The sequence below is a fragment of the Chaetodon auriga genome, chromosome 4 (genome assembly GCF_051107435.1).
Source record: "Chaetodon auriga isolate fChaAug3 chromosome 4, fChaAug3.hap1, whole genome shotgun sequence".
NCBI classification, from domain to species: Eukaryota; Metazoa; Chordata; class Actinopteri; order Chaetodontiformes; family Chaetodontidae; genus Chaetodon; species Chaetodon auriga.
Genome location: NC_135077.1, coordinates 7,693,197 through 7,711,187, shown reverse-complemented (window position 1 = coordinate 7,711,187; position 17,991 = coordinate 7,693,197). Strand labels below are relative to the sequence as shown.

The following is a 17,991-nucleotide window of genomic DNA, read 5'->3' as shown; positions in this document are numbered from 1 at the left end:
TATTTCCTCCTCAGCCCGTGTGCTTCTGCAGCGCCTGTCTGTATCAAACCTGAGTAGATTTTATGCAACAGTTTGTTTGTTTTTTTTTAAGTGTACACACTTAAACACCACTATTAAAGGGACACAATGTATAATCTCCTTTATTACTTGTTTTGGACCATGTGTAAATCCCATTATAAACCCTGATCCTGTAACAAATCCCTTGTAGACATCCCCTCAAGGCACAGTGCTGATATTATGCAGGAGGAATATTTAGTGGGATTCAATGAGAAAGTGCTGTAATGTGAAGTTCAGTGCAAGTGTTGATAGTATCTTGCTTGTTATGAGACTAACAAGGAAGAGGGTGGAGTGGGTAAACACGTTAAGAGTATTTACACTTCATGAGTCTCTGTTATAATGAAGACAGTGTTACAGTTAAAGCAAGTAAAGCAAACAAGGTTTATTCTAAATGATTTATTACTCTAACAAATTAAATAAGAACATATAATACAAGGTGTCTGAGTCTTTGATTACAATATAGCCTATTATTAACATTTAAATACAGTATCCAATGCCACTGCAGCATTTCCCCTAATATTCCCCAAACACTATGCCAAATCTTCTGAGGCTCTCAATCAAAAATTTCAAGTTCAAATGGTGTCAGAAATTAGCTGGTTATACCATAACGGTGCTCCTCGCGATCAGTATGTTTACACAAACACGAATAACTCACCTCATGTAAAAGCATTAATGTAACAGTGTGATTAAACCGTTCATAGTTTGCGGTGCTCTGACTTCCAAGTAACCTCAGATTATATCATGTTTGTTAAACTGGTCAATGTCTAAAATAGTTTGTGGTTTTGAAGCCTCCCACAAACACATAGTACAGCAATTAGAAAAAAATATTTGGACTGTGTTGACTTTGATTTTTACATACAGTAGATAACTCAGTTATGGTGTCAACAATGTTACGAGAATCAGAGTATTGCCTTGGCAAGTTGAGCTGAGTTATTAATGTTTGTGCAAACACACTGATACTGAGGCACATTACTGAAGTGGTACAGCCACCCACGTAAAGCACCAACCGCTGTCCGCAAAGAGTTCAGCTTTAAAGGCCCGAGCTGAAGGTCTCCTGACAGCACTGCCCGGTCCTTGCTTCGTTTGTCAGAGGATTACCTTGACTTGTTAAAGTGACACTGCCAGTGCTGAGTTTCATGTTGATGTGTAGGTAATGTGTAACTACCTTTCCAATGTAAACAGGAGATCTGCAGTGCAAACATACTGTCGTTCTTCTGTCTCTCCAGTAGGCTTTCAGGAATAATGAAGCAAGGACCTGACAATGATCTCAGAGGCGAGAAGTACAGAAACTGACATTAGCATTTTACTGAGAAGTTCATAGTGACATTTACTTGCTCACTGCATGAAAAAGTGTAAGATTGGAATACTGTCCTAAACAATACCTACTTTCTTGCAAATGTGTTCACATCACCAGCCACCCTACACAGATGCAGGTGTTTCTCTTATTGAGCAACGTGACAGAAATTCTGCCAAGAAACAAAACTCTTTGTCCACCGTCAAGTCAAAACTGGACGAACCGCATGTGCAATAGAAATGAATGTGGTAGGAAACGCCGTGTCACTCATTCTCCCAGTTTTGGCCTCGTGTGGTGACTTGATAGCTTCTCCATCCAGCTTCAGCTGTTTTTTTTTCTTTTCTTTTCTTTTTTAAGATCTGGGCACAGTGGGCTTCTTTTTTGAGCCCATCATTGCCATCCCCGTCTTCTCATGTCTCCAAAGTGCCCGTTGTTGACTCAGTGTGCTTTTTCTCCCCTCAAATGTCTTTTATCTTTTTTTAGTTGGCAGCAGTTGGCTGAGGAAACACCAAACCTGAGGACCAAATGTGAGAAGTGAGAAGCAGAATGAAGAGAAAATGAAGACAAACCAGTTTTGGCCTAATAAAAAGGGAAGTGTAGTGGAGAACAAAAACCATGAAGGCCGCCTGCTGTGAAACAGTCAGCTGAGAACCACCGGTTTCCTCCACAAAGAGACAAATCACTGACTGTTACTGTCTTGTGTGTTTTGTTTGATAAATATATTTGTAATTTGTGTGTGTGTGTGCGTGTGTGTGTTGTACCTTGTGTTCTAGTGGCTGGTCGGAAACGGTCCATGTGTGTTGATGGACTGTTGCAGCTTTTCCTCTTTGGCCCTTCTGCTGTGGCAAAGCTGTGGAATAACACAAAAGCAGTCCAAACACGTTTCCTCTTCAGCTGTTACATTACTGCACGTCTGATTACATCAACAGCACATCGTGGTCATCTTTCCACAAATAACTGCACTTATGGCTTCTCACCGTTCTCTTCTCCATGAAGCTGGTCAGGAATTCATCGATGTCTGTGCGTCCCTCCAGGAAGTTTTCAGCCGTCTCCTCCGATTCCTCCTCGGCCTGGTGGGCTGCAACTTTTAACCGAGCCTGTAGGGTGCTAAGACTGCAGCTCTGGTGTGGGAGAGAAGACACAAAAAAAGTGGGAGAGAGAAATTTTGTTCAAGCAAGTGGGTTTTTTTTGAAAACCATGACATAAAACAGGCAGTTTGGATCCACAAAAGTGCATCAGCATGAGCCTCTCACCTCACTGAGTTCATGCTGTCTCTGCATCCTTGTCTCAAAGGCCGATTTCATCTGAGTCAGCTGTTCGTACTGTCAGCAGACAAAAACACACATCACAAGCTGCTGGACAATAGCGTGAATATGTTTGCTGTGTTTCTGTATGGGGGGGGCGTGTAATATCTGACCTTGTAGAGCATTTCTTGTCTTTTTCCTTCCAGCTGTGGCTCCATCTGAAGGTTTTTCTCTGCACACGACAAACACAGATGCATAAATCTCAGTAAAGCTCAAATGCAGCTTAACTTCTCTTTCTAGGTTAATCATCAAGACCTTCATAGATATGCAGAAAGGGAACTTACTCGCCATGTCCACTATATTGTTGACCAGCTCTTCTTTATCACTGGTGACCTGTTTGAGTTGTGGCAAACTCACAAAGAACTCCAATAACACATCCTCGTTTTCAGACATGTTCGACAACTGGATCAGACTAGAAGAGGCGCAACAGAGGGTGGCAGACATGAGCAGATGTACAGCAGCGGGTAAGAGAACAAGAACATTAATGTCGTGGGTATGGAAGAGAGCTTTCTCAGCTCAAATAAAAGACATTTTAAGTTGATACTTTACTTCATGTCACAAAGTTCAGGAAAAGACTCGGGAATCTCAGGCATCTTGTACATGTGTCCATTCAGTCCAGCCTGAAACACACAGCAGGAGTATAAACAGGTCACAATCTACAATGAATTTATGACTATGCTGATGCTGGATTCATCTGAAGCCGGCCAATCAGTGAAAACCGGCTTCTTTCCTGGGCTGTCAGACGTTGTCGCTCTTCCTTTTATCATTCATTTTTTTATATAAATTAGTGAGCCTGATGCTTTGCGAACTGTCGATGCTTGACTTGACATTTGCTTTTCAAACTGCTCATATCACAGCCCTCTGTTTCTTTAAAATGTTAACACCTTCAGGTGTACCTGGGAGTCTCCTGTTGGAACAGGCAGTGGCAGGTCACAAATCAGTCCGTATGGGGCTGGAGCTCGAGGAGGCCCATGGGCACTATCCACCCCTGGGTGAGGCATGGGAGCTGGAGCTGGGCCTGAACCAGCAGGCGGTGTGTGACCGGGACCCACGTGGCGAGGACCATAGTGGAAAGCCTGAGTGGGGTACGGAGTGATGCCTGACGACTTATACATACCGCTGTGACAAACATGGGAGGAAATGAGATTATTTCACTTCAGGATAACAAATACATGAAATGTATTACTAGAGAACACGTTTAGAAGCTTCTTAACTAGTTTTATTTGCAATGAGTACGTAAGTCACTACCTTCAGTTTAAGCAACCAGGGACCGAACTTGTCCTTGAACTACACAGAACTTTTTAAATGTGCCTATTTGGGCCAAAGCCTTCGACGTGTTTAAAGAAACTGTGTGAGCAGACTCACTATGGAAAGCCAGCAGGGCCAGAGGACATCAAGGCAGGAGGACTCTTCCAAAACTCGTCCAGCAGACTCTGAATGACCTTCCCCAGATCAGAGTGCATTCCAAACTACAACAAACACAACAACAGAACAGAAACATTCAGAGGAAAGTGAGAATATTATCACTTATGACACCACAGCATGAAAGAATAAAAGAAGTTCAATTAAACAAGAACAAGAGGAGAAGAAAAACAAGTTGACACTGCTACAGGTGACAAACATTATGTTTGCATGGAGAAATCAGGAGAAGACATTTACATAATTACAGGAAAACCTGCATTTCCATGCAGCTGAGCGGTAAGCACATTTCTCCTATCCTTGCTTTGACCACCAGCTGTCATACTTTATGAATATGTTAACATGCACACTTGGATCTCTGTTCTGATCAGATTCAGAACTCTGTGTTTCACGTTTACATCATATCTTGAATCCTTTTTCAACAGAGCTTTTGGACTGAGGAGGCAGTCAGAGGACAGGCTCTGTGCTGAGGGATCACAGTTATTCTTTGCTACTCACATGTTAGCAAGTCTTCTCTGCTGTTCGGCTGTAGGAACCAACTTATTTTGTCTAACTCATTTCAGTTTCAGTTGTAGTCAGAGCTATGAGTAATGGTCTTGCCGTTTTCATCCTGCCACACTGTGATTCTGTCCCTGTGCTGTGTTGAATTTACTGGGTTTCTCTTAACAAATTAAGAAATCTGCCTATTTTTAACAATGGAGTAAACACACAGCCAGACAGTGTCAGCATTCAAAATATTGTCTGCCAACCTCCGCCACTACTTTAACAACATAATAATAGTACTACTTTTGACAATTTCACAACCCAGCCGACAAATTAGCCAGTTTTATGTTACAGACCCTCAATCTCATCAAACCCCATCAACTCAAAGCCTCTCACCAAAACTCTAGTATGACTAAATTAATCAAAATCAAAAGCCCTGGCAACTACTTACATTAGTGATGAGGGGGCTGGTGATCATGGTGCCATTATTGCTGTCGACTAAATGATGACCAACAGGGGGGTAGACACTAACCACCGGCTTCTCCTGGGGGAACTGAGGAGGCAGCAGGCTAGAGGAAAAAAGAAGAAGCAGCATGATAAGTTCAATTTTTAGGAATACTAAATACATGATGTAAATTAATGCTGTAATAAGGTATTATGGTAATGTAATATATATGTATATTTGTTCCTGATTAACTCTGCTCTAGTTCTTTGAGGTTTCACATGTGAAAAAATAGGAAGCCTCAGCACCACTGGAGGAAATGTGGTTTTCATTAAGAGCTCTCATGAACAAACAAAATTTTACTTGTTCACGCTGCGGGACTAAAGCCAGTGAGACATGTTTTTTTAGTTAAATGCCTCTTCTTGTCTTTCTTCTTCAACAGTCTCATGGAAATAGGACAATATTAAGTTAGTTTCTGGTGTAATGGACGACTCTGCTTTGGATTTGGTTTCATCAACGGAATGCTGGGATCGTCTCTTCGCTGCCTCTCCATGCTGCCATTGCAATTTGTGAGTTGTTTCAAAAATATATCATTCCTGTTGTTCTTGTGTGTATTGTTACTCGCGTGAATATATTTGTGTTTGGAAACAGAAAAAATATGGAATCAAACAATTAATTACCTACAATAGCAGTTTGAACTCGTGTAAGATTACCATTCGATGTTTTTGTAATTTCAACCTGTCAAGTGTGTTAGTTGATTTTGTTTGTTTTGTTGAAAGAAACAAGGCTGTCGTGTGATTAATTCATTTTCTAACCAAAATCAGTGTGAGTGACCGTGAAGCCAGCCCACAGCCTGCTTGTGATACTTAAACACCGTGGCTGTATTTGCAAAGATGTACTCACATGTTAACACTAATGGTGGAGTTGTTGACTGTGAAAGGTATTCTGTACTCGACATCCTTCTGGATCTCTGCCAGGCTGTTGGGAAATGGTAACACAGAAAGGTCACAATCTGCATCTGCAATCATGATCAGTACATTTACAAACGAGGCCAATCCTCACCCTCTAACTTCACTTCTTAGATAATTAACATTACAAAGTGCAACAAATGGAAAATGTAGTCATTTTTGGTGGGTAAGGGATTTAGCATGTGCAGTGTTATGAAGCAGAACACAGCTCTGAATAAATGGGACCATGATTACGGTGGATTGGCAGGGAAACAGTTGTCAGCCAAGGCCTCAATCACCACAAATAATTCCATTTCCTCACAGCTGTATTACATTGTGTAAAAGCTTTTTCTGACATGAGGATGTGTCAAATTTATGGCAAACTACTTCTATCTATGTAAGATAAGCGTTATTTTAAAATCGTACTGCTGATGCCAAAACTAACATTACTTTTGGAAACAATCTGTGCCTTACAGTTTGATCCACAATACTCCACCCCCTCTATGCCTCAAAAGCCTCACATGCAGCTGTCCACAGCTGCATGTCACCATGCTTTGGCCTCACACCGGTTCCAGTAAACAATCTTTGATCAGTACGCATTTTCTTTGCCATCCAATAATTCCTTTACAACTTTGCTACACCATGGTCGGCATTCACCACAGCACACCAGGCGTTGTGGCCTCTGCGATTCCATGAAAGTAAACAAAGGCTAATACTTTAATCTCCGCATCTAATTAGCAAGCTGCTCCCGAAACTACATGCGTGACAAGTTGGCGTGTCAAACACTGGAATGATCACACGATATGGCAGGTCAGCCGCGACTTGTGTCATCACTCCTTAAAATAGCTCTCACTGGCTGACTTGATTAGCTTGCTAGCTAACACGCGCCCTGCTTACCACACCGAGCTAGTTAGCTACAAGGAAAGGTTAGCAAAGATTGGCCGTTCACAGTGGAGGATGGCTTTGGGTTCACGTAGAGTGTGCCTCGTCTGGCATTTAGACATATTTACAGAATCGCGGGGACAAATGTGCGAAAAACGAAGCTAGACGGTATTTTTTAGTCTAATGTACTTCTTGTGACTGGACTGTGAGCTAGCATGCTAGCTATGCCAAGTAAACATTGGTTGAGAGTATGTCAACTCAGTCAATGTGTTAAAGCAATTAACATCAGTCAAATTAGCAGGAACCACTGCCCATCGAAAAAAATAACGTCAATGTTAAAAGCTAACCGGCAGCACCGGGTCTGGGTCGTGGTTTTCGGTGTCCGGCTGCCGTTTGTTACCTTGGATGAGCGGCTTTGAGTGAGTCGATCTGCCGCTGTCTTTGTTGCTGTAGGCTGTTCAGAGGAGGGAGAGGTCCGGAGCCTTTGGACTGGGAGAAAAACCAGTTCATCCTCTACTGGCGAAACCACGGACTGAACTTGGTGGCAGAATCTAATGGCCGACTGAAGACGAAACCGAAATGGAAGAGAAAGTGAGAATAAACAGCAGACGGTGCGGAGAGCTGTGCGGCTAACGCCTGTTAGCTGACTCTACACTCGGTTTGTTGTGCTCACGAGGCTTCCGTTACAGTTAATGTTACGTTACGAAATCAGATGGCATATCCTCCCGTGTCAGAAGTGTCAGTTCCGTTTTATCTCTAGGATTTTGTTCGTAATTATATCATTCATTACTGTTACCAGGGCGAGAGATAATTGTAGCTAAATAACAACAACCTTTCGAGTAAGCAGGAGCCAGATCAACTTATTTACGCATTACGTCACGCAAGACTACGTCAAGCGTAACTTCCTGTTTTCATGTTGTCGCGATAAAGATTCCTAAGCATAACAAAAATGTAATTTATTTTGAGCAAACTTAAAAATGTAAATTTAGCATGTGTGAAAAGATCCCAGGCTTTAAAAAGTTTAGTTTAGCTTATTTTTCCCCACATAAATCCGTCATTTCTATTCATGAGTGCTTTATTAAATTAATAGTTTTAAAAAAGTGTTTTTTCCATGAATGAATGAAGAGATTTCTCAAAATGCATTCCTGTTATTCTGCAAAAACTGAATTCATGTATGACATACCGATAACAATTTGGGATGACAAGGTGTGGTTATTTCCAAAATATTAGATTGTACTGTAAAAATTCTGGTGGTGGTAAAAAGATGTATGGGATGTGCCAACACACCTGCAGTTTCGGGTCACTTGCAGGAACGATCTCCTGTCCTGCTACGTGGAACACCTTCAAATCAAATCAAGTTTTACTGTCACATATACAATCATACACAGAACCTCCACAGGAAGCACAGTTGGCTCTGGTCTTTTGGGTAGAGAGCCCTGTGTTCCCAGCACACTCCAGGCTATTGTCCAGGTGCACTCCTAGGTATTTGTTGGAGTGAACCACCTATGAATGCTCCCCCTGGATGACAGAGGCTTAGCCCCGCTGAAGTCCATGATCAGCTCCTTTATCTTGCTCGTGTTCAGTTGGAGATAGTTCGATCTGCACCACCCGACAAAGTCTTCCACCAGGCCTCTGTACTACAAACTCAGGAATGGAAGTACTCATCCTTGCAGTTGCAGTAACCTTGACCAGACAAATTTGTCTGTACTTGGAAACGGGTTCGGTTACATGGAATGCTTTCAGTTTAGAGCCTGCTCCAGATTAACACAGACCACATTGCTTTTTCACAGAACCTCCAACTACCACTCTGATCATTTCCTCCATACTCCACTAAGAAGCAAAGAACAGTCATCAATGATAGAAACACGAGCTGAACAACGTCTTGCCTTGTTTTAATGTATCATTAAATATCGTCATTATATTTGAATTTTTTACAGTATTCCATCATTGTATTTTATGTGGAAAGCCCTTTGTGCTCCATGCAAGCAAGTGCTCTGTAAATACAATGTATTATTATATGTATACACTGAATGCCTTTCCTTTATTCTTATGAATAATATAAAGTCTTAAATATATAAAGTCTTAAATTAAATGTATGATTCAAAAGTAGTGAAACTTGCCTGGATTATTAACTGCCACTGACTCTTATCGGTATATCACACCACATTTCAGCCTTTTACCTGGTAATACTGCGTGAACTCTTTAATGATGCTAAACACACCCACTGTGAGGTGATGCTACAAAAGTTAAATATTTCACATCACGTTATAGTCTATATTATCTTCACAAAGGCTGCAAAAACACAATGCAAGCAAAGACATAAAAGTACAGTTAGTAAATATTTAGCTGTATCTAGCTCATGCTACCATGTGGTGTAACTTTGGTGTGTGTTCACAGTGTTTATTTTATCCCTTCATGCACTGTTTACACAAATACATAACCACTCTGATCATGTTCCTCTCCTCAATGCTCCACAAGGAAGCAGTGAACAGTCATCAATGACAGAAAACCTATGATTTAAACCATTTTTCTCTGTCAGATTCATGCTCAGAGAGGAACATCGCAACTCATCATCATGGTTAGCAAGACCAAACACTTTAGAAACACATTTCTCAAGTCATGAACTATAGAAATGATCCCTGAAAGTATAGTCTTAAAGTGTGTTAAGTTGAACACCGCATCCCTTTCTCTGCAAAGTTAATGTCACTCGGGGTTCGTTGCTGTCATCAAAAACCTCCTTCAGCTGCTGTGTCTCCTCCAGTCATCTGTGTTTATCTAAATGACACAGCACAGCAGAGCCAATCACTGCAAGACATGCATGACAGCATGGCTGTGGTCAGACAGCACATACAGAGAGAAAGGCAGCACTGACACAAGAAAAAGTCTTAAGTAAGAAAAGTAAGAAGAGTTACAATGACAACATTTAGTCAAATGTACTCGCAAGACACAAGGCCAAATTCTCTCAGTGACTACAAGTATGACAGTGCAATTTGATCTTTTCTCATATAAATGATGTTTTTTAATTATCAGTAGCCAGGTTGTTTTAGAGAAGACGGAGTCTAATGGCCAGCATCTAAATTCTCCTCACCTCATTTCTTAAGTTAGAAACTAAAAGGCACTTTTGACAGTACAGTTTAGGCTGCATTATTCCACACACAGCGGCATTTTAACTGGCAGACCTTCTGCACTTTCATGTATTTCATTTTTGTCTTAACATGAATAAGCTACACAACTAAATATTTATCCTAAAACAAACATTTAACAATAGTAAGTTTAGAGACATGCTATATGAATACATACATACTATACCCTTAATCATGCTTACAAATGGACATCTGTCATGTATCTCTTAGCTTTCAAGAATATTAAATGAAATTTACAGAGCAAAAACAACTACAAATGTAAACACAATGTTACCTTACACACTGTACATTGCCAAATATTTATAACAACGCAATGTAGTCTACACCAACCATTAAACTACATCACTTCCAAAATTACTTAGTGAACTATATTGACCTTTTTTTTTTTGAACAGATATGTAACCACTCTGATCATATTCCTCTCCTCAGTGTTCCACAAGGGAACACTGAACGGTCATCAATGACAGAGAACCTATGAAATGAATCATTATTCTCTGTCCGCTTCGCGCTCAGAAAGGAATATCACGACTCATCATCGTGGTTAGCGAGACCAATCACTTTAGAAACACATTTCTCAAGTCAGAAACTATAGAAATGATCCCTGAAAGTATAGTCTTAACCTGAACCTCGAAGAACACAGCAACTCATTCACACGACAGTCGTTCTCACTCAGGGTTACTCTGTATTGTCACACGTGACCAAAACGACTGATGAAGTGGTAGTAAACAAAGTATAAAAACCATAAAAAACACAATTATACAACTTTAGTGTAAACTGATATTCAAGATGTTTATTATTCAATGTTTAAGGTCAGTTTCAAAATACCCACAATGCTTGGCGAATTGATTCCAAGTGTTTTATATATTTGTTGACTTGTTGAACTGTAGGAGCCAAAACCTTTAGCAATCGACCGGACTGTTCGGACAATGAACAATAAGACAACAGGGAAGATGCTTGTAGTACTGAAAGTAAAATAAAGTTTGGGGTTAAACCGTTTACACGAGACACATGCGGAGAGTGCGTCCTTTGTTATGTTCCTGACAGAAACCCGGCATTGAAATACAGTTCCGCTTACAACACCAACGCCAGATTCGATCTCGTTTTGAGGGTTTTCAGAGGTGTCAACTAATATCATTTAAACGGTGACAACAGACATGAAGAAGTGGACTTCAGATAGCTTGCAGTTAAAGTCAGGTCGAAAATCCTGCAAAGTCTGGTGTGATTTTCGCTGTAACGTAGCGGTCCTGTCCTCAGTTCTGTCGTCTTACCAGCAGTTGGTTTGGTACAACACACGAGGGCGTCATTTCATTTAGATAACAATTCACCGACAACAAACCTTAAACCTGAACCTGACCAATGGACAATTACCAAAATGGACATTAAGTCGTATTGGTGCCTTTATGTTACACCTCATGACAACTGATAATGACATTGTTGATCTTTCTAGAAAAGTGGATTATGTTTTCTAACGTTAGCTTACGTTACCTACCATCCGTACGCCACATTAGGTAAAAAGATTATGTAAAATGTTACGCTCCTGTTGTTAGATAAACTTCAGATAAACTTAACCAAACACGTATTATAATAAATGTAATGGCGAGGACGGAACAGGAGAAACATTTGGTGATAACGTTTGTAAGTTACCCACTTAACTGTAATGTCCAGAAACTAGTCAACGAATAGCTTAACTGCTAGCGTGTTAGCATTTCCATCTGACTGCAGTGAGGCGAAAGCCCGACAATCTCCTGTGCTGTAAACTAATGGTTTCGTGATACCTCAATAGTTCCAACACTGAGACAACCAACATACCAGCAGCATCGACATCGCAGCATCTTTGTTTGCATCTCGCAAGGACGTCCAGTTTTAATGCCAAAGGTCAGGTGTCAATGGCTGCGGCCTACAGGAGGGCGGAGTTCGAGGTTAAAAAAAAAAGAAAAAGAAAAGTAGTTATAAAAGTAAAGAGCGTAGTTATATAAATGAATCTGTATTTTTAGTCTGATATAAGTTTTATTACAGAGCATATTTGCTTCTTGAACATATTCGTCTTCAATTTAAAAGGGGGTGCGTGGCTTTGCGCATGCTCAGTGAACACCACAGACTTCTCGTGTCCTAAAATAGTTTATTCATGCATTGAAATTCATTCACCAGGTGCGCTGATGTGACTAATACATGAATTGCTGGGAACACAGTGACAATAAGTTGTGACTTTATGAGAGTAACTTGGGGAAAAAAACTACAATTTCTTACACATTAAGACTTCTTCCATTATTTCAATATGTTCAAAACATATTTCGTATTTCATACCAAGACATTGAAATTAGACTCAATAATTCATTTCAATAATATATAACAACATCAAAGACAGGGTGATGAATGAACAGACAGTACACATTGAAAGTGACACAGTGTAGAATTATTTGCTGTGAAAGTCTTTATATGACATTTTTGGGATTGATAAAGGAGATGGAGAAAAGGCACCTATGGATATCTATGCTGTATATAGGCGAATGAGTGTGTGTGTGTGTGTGTGTGTGTTTGCATGTAAGGATTCAGTCATGTAAAACACTGAAATGAGGAAAAAAATCTCCTCCATGTTCTTCAGTATGTTGTCCAGGTCAAGCCATCCCAGGTGCTGTAGTAATATCAGGATAACATGGATTCCTAACATAGCAGTAGGGTTTATATATTCTCTCAGAGCAATAAAAAGCAAATAACATACTGGTTAGATGAGATCAAACAAAATGTGGGTGTAAAATGCTGAAATGATTAAAATGAGGACAAAGCATATTCACGATGCCTTCATTTAATCCTATGATTGTAGTGTTCTTCTGTGTGTTAATATATTATTTCATATTACTGTTATTACATTTATATGGATAATTTATCATTCTAAGATGATTTTGGCATTTAATTAATGTTGTGCTCCTTTCGTTGTTACAGTTTGTGGTGCAGCAATTCAACTAATTATACTTACTTGTAAAATAAAAAAAACAACATATTTACAGTTTGAGTAACTGATGACATCATTCATTAGAACATTATTCATTCGGTTGGCTGAAGTTCGGTTGGCAATAAACTTTTTTTTATAGCAAGTAAAGCAACTGACAGATCTATCCAAAATAGAACAAATGGTTGGTTGCAGTTCTACTGACGGTTTTGGAAGAGCCATGCTTGGAGAGTAAAGTCACATTCTAATCTAATTCTGTTCTTTAAATACGCTGTAAATCATACTTGGGATGACTTCAACAGATCACGATGGCTGGGAAAACATGTAAAAAGGGAACAACGCTGCTCATTATCAGCATACAGAGCGTGAGTCAGCTGTGTACAGTCATGCTTGCAGTTATTATCTGCTTTAGAGGTCCATTGGAGATCTTCCCTTGAAAAATCAAATGCTGTTAACTCAGTCCACTGACTGAATTTGACTTCTTCCCTCATGTGTTCTTCTGCCTTCTGTCTCTGTCCTCCTCTATGGGTTCTCCTTGTACCTCCTCCAGAGCTGGTGCACTTGTCTTCTGGCTCCAGAGCGAACGCAGCTGGAGAAGGAAGTGTGGTGTCGGCCTTTCACCTGGTACACACAGAGCAAAAGGAGGCTCAGTCATGCTGGGAGCCAGAAGCCAGTTCCTTTAACTGTGAGTTACGATACAGAACTATTGTAATGACTAAAAATTCCAGTCACAAGGAACCAAGTTTTTAAAAGTTCAAAATATTATATTGCACATCATTTTGAGCTATTCACACATTCGGGATTCTCCAAAATGAACACATTCAGGAACCTACTGTTGCAAATCCTGGCACACTATATGGTGACCTTGACAATTTGCTCATTTACAGGAGGTACAAGTCACAATGACTGTAAAATGTGTTGAACAACTCTAGATATGATGTGTGAGAGATGTTAGAGAAGTCTGAAGTCATTTTGCCCCTTGCTACTGCCCCCTGGTATTGCTGTACTTTCCCCATACAAGTTCAAGATCATAGGTTACATTTCATGGCGGTAATGAAAGATCATTTAATCCAGGTGCTACTGATAAAAGTCATATTACAGGTTGAATGGTTAAACGTCAGAGAGGACAGCTGAAGAGTCTTATTGTGGCTGATGCTGTAATCAAGTCCAAATATGGGATTAATGTGTTTTCAAAAAAATACTCTAGATGTAAAATCTAACAATAAAATGACAAAAATAATGAACACCATGAACTTAATCCAACTCTCTGCTGGTGGTACTTATCTGCTTGCCAGCTCCTTCTTCAGACAGGATCTAAAAGAGGTGGCTCGCTCCACAGATTTATAGCCCTGAGAGGTCAGTGAAAAGACATCATGGCAGAGAAAAACAGAAATGGAGGAAGAAGGGAAAACACAGAGGGGAAGAGATGACAAGAGACAAAAGAGAGAGTGGTGGAGATGGATGGGAAAGAAAAAGAAGGCATGAGTGTTGTAACACAGGAGAGGTTGGGATGATGGCAGCGCAGGTGAGTGTGGCAGAAAGAGAGGAGAATGCACACAGAGCAAGGAGTGAAAGAGAAAGAAAACACAGTTAATAAGCCAAGACTGTGAGGCCAAGAGAGCATCCAACGAAGCCATTAGGGTCATAACAGAACAACATCCAGGCTCACTGCTGTTAGTGATGTTTGTGGCCTATCAGGCAAACTGTAGGCATGAAACAACCAGACACCTCATGTATGAGTTTCACTTCGGTTGAAAATGATTCTCTTTACTCTAGTATTGCATCACAATACACCCCTAGATGGCAGTGTCCCTCCTTGGCAACAACACTATGAAGTCACTCAAGGTGACTGCCAGTTCAGTCAGAGTTTTCATCACTTCAAGTAATTAATCGAAGTCGCTGCCAGCTTCTTCCTAAAAGCTGTCACGCAACATGGCCAAGATTTATTCCCCTGAAAAGAATCCCAAACTTGTCAATATTGAGTCATTTAGATGTCTTTTCATCCCTCTTGAACTGACATTTTACTGAAGGTCTTTAATCCGTATTATGTATTCAAACGTAAAGTGCGGATTTTATTCTATTCAGTGCTAATGTACGTGTTACCTATGATATTTTCAAAGACCTTCATCTTGTGTTGACTCCATTTTGGCCACAATATTAATTTCCTGAAATCATTTGAGTTCGTCTGCAGTGGCTGAAGGGCAAAAATAGGCTTTGTTGTTTTAAAACCCCTGTACAATAACTGGAAACAAGCGTTTAAACAGCAAGGCGGTCTAGTTGTTATAAAGGCTATTCTTCAGCTGGATAACCTGGGTTCCAACCAACAAAGCCCCTTTTATAAAAATGAAAACAAATTCTGCCAAGTCCTCAGAATAAAATAGTCACTCAGGTGTCTGCAGAGTAGTCTTACATGCTTGTCCTGAAAATCGTACTGTTTATGAGATTCCTTTAACTGTGAATTCCACCACAACCTGTGAGGCTGTTGATATTATTGGATCTTTATATCAGAATAACATTCCCTCCTTAATAGAGAACATTTTCAAAGCTTACTCTAAGTCAACCCCGACCATCCCTATGTTTGTCTTCTATAGCAGACCCTGAACTCTAGCCTCCATGTGGAGGAAGGTACATTTTTATTATGGGGATCAATAAAATCTCCCTCATCTTCATGTCCTCCCTGCTGTTACTGGCTGTGATTCATTCTCCTCTTAGTCTTTTTTCAAGGGGAGTTCTGTTATTTGGACCACAGATCCACCCTCAGTCACTCTTCTATCATTTCATTACAGTCAAACAGTTCAAAGCCTCTTCTCAGCTAGCAGTCGTCTTTCTGCTTCATTCACACTCAGTTCCTCACCCTGGCTCCCCTGTGCAGACGGTCCTTCATTATTCCGATGAACTCCTTGTAGGAGAGCTGGTCGTCGTGATCCACATCAAAGATCTTGAAGATGGTGTGTACAAGGTGGCGTGTCAGCTTCAGTCCAGTGGCCACATACACTGCTCTCGCAAACTCATCTGGCAGGAGACAGAGCAAAAACTGTTTTGATCATTTCAGCTACTTGTTGCACACCAAACTAGAAGGAAAAACACACCATATGTGTGTGTTAAGACCATCAGAGGCTGCGGCCCCGGCTGCCACTCATCTCTTCCTACCTTGTCCGATGGAGCGGGACGCAAAATTGTACATCTGCATCGCAATGGCAAAGTCCTCAAGGTTGTTGAGAAACTGGAAGAAGGATCTGAACTCATCAAAGGTGATTCCCTGAAACAGCAGAAAAAAACACATGTGAAGCAATAAAACTCTATCCAGCCCAGAAAAACAAAGAAGAATTGCTCGAAAATGAGAGTAATGAGTGTTTCTGCACAGTCGCCATCCAAAAAAACCTTGACAGATGTGCATATAACATTCCAGGAGGCATGTCCACTGTGTTGTCAGAAAAATTAACCAAAGTGAAAAAAAAAGCAACTCACCACAATTTCTACTATCAATCAATGACCAAGATATTGCATGAAATTGTCCCATTAATGACATAAAAGGTCATTAATGGCTGCATTGTGTGTTCATGATATGGGACATTTCAACCGTAGCCTTCTTGCAGTGTTTCATGACCCTAAATTAGCTGCATACAGTAATAAAGCTGAAGCCAGTCAACGAGTAGCAGTAACCACCACATGCTTTTTGCTGTGAATCAAGATCAAACCTACGATGGCGAGATTAGTAACAAACGCTATACTCAAAAATAAACAAACAAAAACAGAAATGCAGTCTTTCTAGGTTTATATGAAATGATGCAGATTGAAATATACTGATAAATCCAAAAATAACTAGGTAATCATGTATCTCAACCTCGACATCCCTTAGATGGAGAAACAAAGAAGATGGCCGACCAACTAAATAGCAGGATAGACTGACAGATTGTAACTGCAGGTCGTGTATTGTACGAGGCAGAGACCAACCTCCTGCTTCTTCCACAGCATGAAAAGGAAAGAAGGGAGGGACAGAAATAGAGTTGTGTTGCATAAGAACTACATGCCAATAGATAGATAGCTAGATAGATAGATAAACATTCACATGAAGCTCGAAGTGCAGTCAAGTGTGTGTGTGTGTGTGTGTGTGTGTGTGTGTGTGTGTGTGTGTGTGTGTGTGTGTCGAGTGAAACAGTGGAGCGCTGAAGTGTGGAGAGCCACAACAGCCTCAGGCAGGGACAGTGGTGGGAAATTACGGATGCTCTAGATGGCTGGAAGGCGAGAGCACCCATAAAGCAGGAAGAAGAAATAGATAAAGGGTTTAGTGAAGGTATCTGGGGTTGTATAAAGGTAAATCGACCATCCAAAATCCTGCTCATAAGTGTACCGTTGCAGCATTCTGTAATTTCATAGTTTACAACCACCATTTCCTATTCTCAAGATTTTCACTTCAATTAGCTGAAGAAAAATGGTAGATGACAGATACACCCACACACAAATAGTGTATTTTCAGTTTGTAACAGCTGTTCCTCTACCAGTAAAGAACTGTGTGCATGTCCTGTACCTTCTCGTCAGGTATACACTGGCGGACATTCTCCAGGTAGGCATTGATGTTCTCCACATTGGTGAAACGCAGCAGGATTTTGGCAAAGTCTTCTTCACTAATAGTGGTCATCCCTTTAGAGTAGGTCAGAAACTCAATTTCCAACACCTCTGTCTGAAGGTTATCCATGAACCTGAAAAGCAGGAAAGCGCAGGAAAGAAGAGGAAACATATTTTACGCAAAGGTTTACAAAAGACGCACCTTACTATTTTGTAGTTTGGTTAATATTGTGTATAGCACTGGCACATATTTTATGCTTTCCACTTAACGTTTTTTAGTACCTGTAGAAGTCATCAAATGTAAGCTCTGCCTTGCCTTTCTTCCCAAAGAAATGGACCAAGAGGGTAGTGTCAATAGTGATACTCTCATCTGCTCGCTACAAATCATCAAGAAGGAATAAGAGAGAGGATCAATGAGTGACTAAGCAATAAACATCAAGCATTGTGAATGGAGGAGGAGCAGTGAGCGGGACGAGTCCATCATCAATCCAACATGGCTAGCAGGAA

General features: G+C 40.6%; 2 protein-coding genes and 2 non-coding genes across 7 annotated transcripts in view; all 4 read right to left on the bottom strand.

The window, feature by feature from the left end:
- Positions 1–416: 416 nt before the first annotated feature.
- vps37a (VPS37A subunit of ESCRT-I) lies at positions 417–7,703 on the bottom strand. The gene is made up of 12 exons (XM_076728145.1): positions 7,229–7,703; positions 5,903–5,977; positions 5,009–5,126; positions 4,021–4,124; positions 3,552–3,774; positions 3,205–3,275; positions 2,940–3,067; positions 2,769–2,827; positions 2,605–2,673; positions 2,329–2,472; positions 2,113–2,201; positions 417–1,865 (listed from the first exon to the last, which is right to left on the bottom strand). The coding sequence occupies exons 1-11, from the start codon at positions 7,336–7,338 to the stop codon at positions 2,121–2,123; spliced, it is 1,182 nt and encodes a 393-aa protein (XP_076584260.1). The 5' UTR covers positions 7,339–7,703; the 3' UTR covers positions 417–1,865; positions 2,113–2,120.
- Positions 7,704–9,267: 1,564 nt separating this feature from the next.
- On the bottom strand, positions 9,268–9,483 carry LOC143320224 (small nucleolar RNA U3). Its single transcript, XR_013077140.1, has one exon. It is a non-coding gene; the product is annotated as a small nucleolar RNA U3 (small nucleolar RNA).
- Positions 9,484–10,372: 889 nt separating this feature from the next.
- LOC143320223 (small nucleolar RNA U3) lies at positions 10,373–10,588 on the bottom strand. Its single transcript, XR_013077139.1, has one exon. It is a non-coding gene; the product is annotated as a small nucleolar RNA U3 (small nucleolar RNA).
- A 2,812-nt stretch (positions 10,589–13,400) lies between these two features.
- Positions 13,401–17,991, bottom strand: part of micu3a (mitochondrial calcium uptake family, member 3a) — a 28,862-nt gene continuing 24,271 nt past the window's right edge. For 3 of the 4 annotated variants that reach the window (XM_076727668.1, XM_076727671.1, XM_076727672.1), the window contains 6 exons: positions 17,767–17,861; positions 17,447–17,618; positions 16,069–16,177; positions 15,773–15,930; positions 14,203–14,267; positions 13,401–13,542 (listed from right to left, as the gene is read on the bottom strand). In XM_076727668.1, coding sequence (XP_076583783.1) covers positions 13,536–13,542; positions 14,203–14,267; positions 15,773–15,930; positions 16,069–16,177; positions 17,447–17,618; positions 17,767–17,861 — 606 coding nt within the window. In that variant the 3' untranslated portion in view covers positions 13,401–13,535. Of the gene's footprint in view, positions 13,543–14,198; positions 14,268–15,772; positions 15,931–16,068; positions 16,178–17,446; positions 17,619–17,766; positions 17,862–17,991 lie in introns of those variants that run through there. The other variant, XM_076727669.1, reaches the window with a different exon arrangement.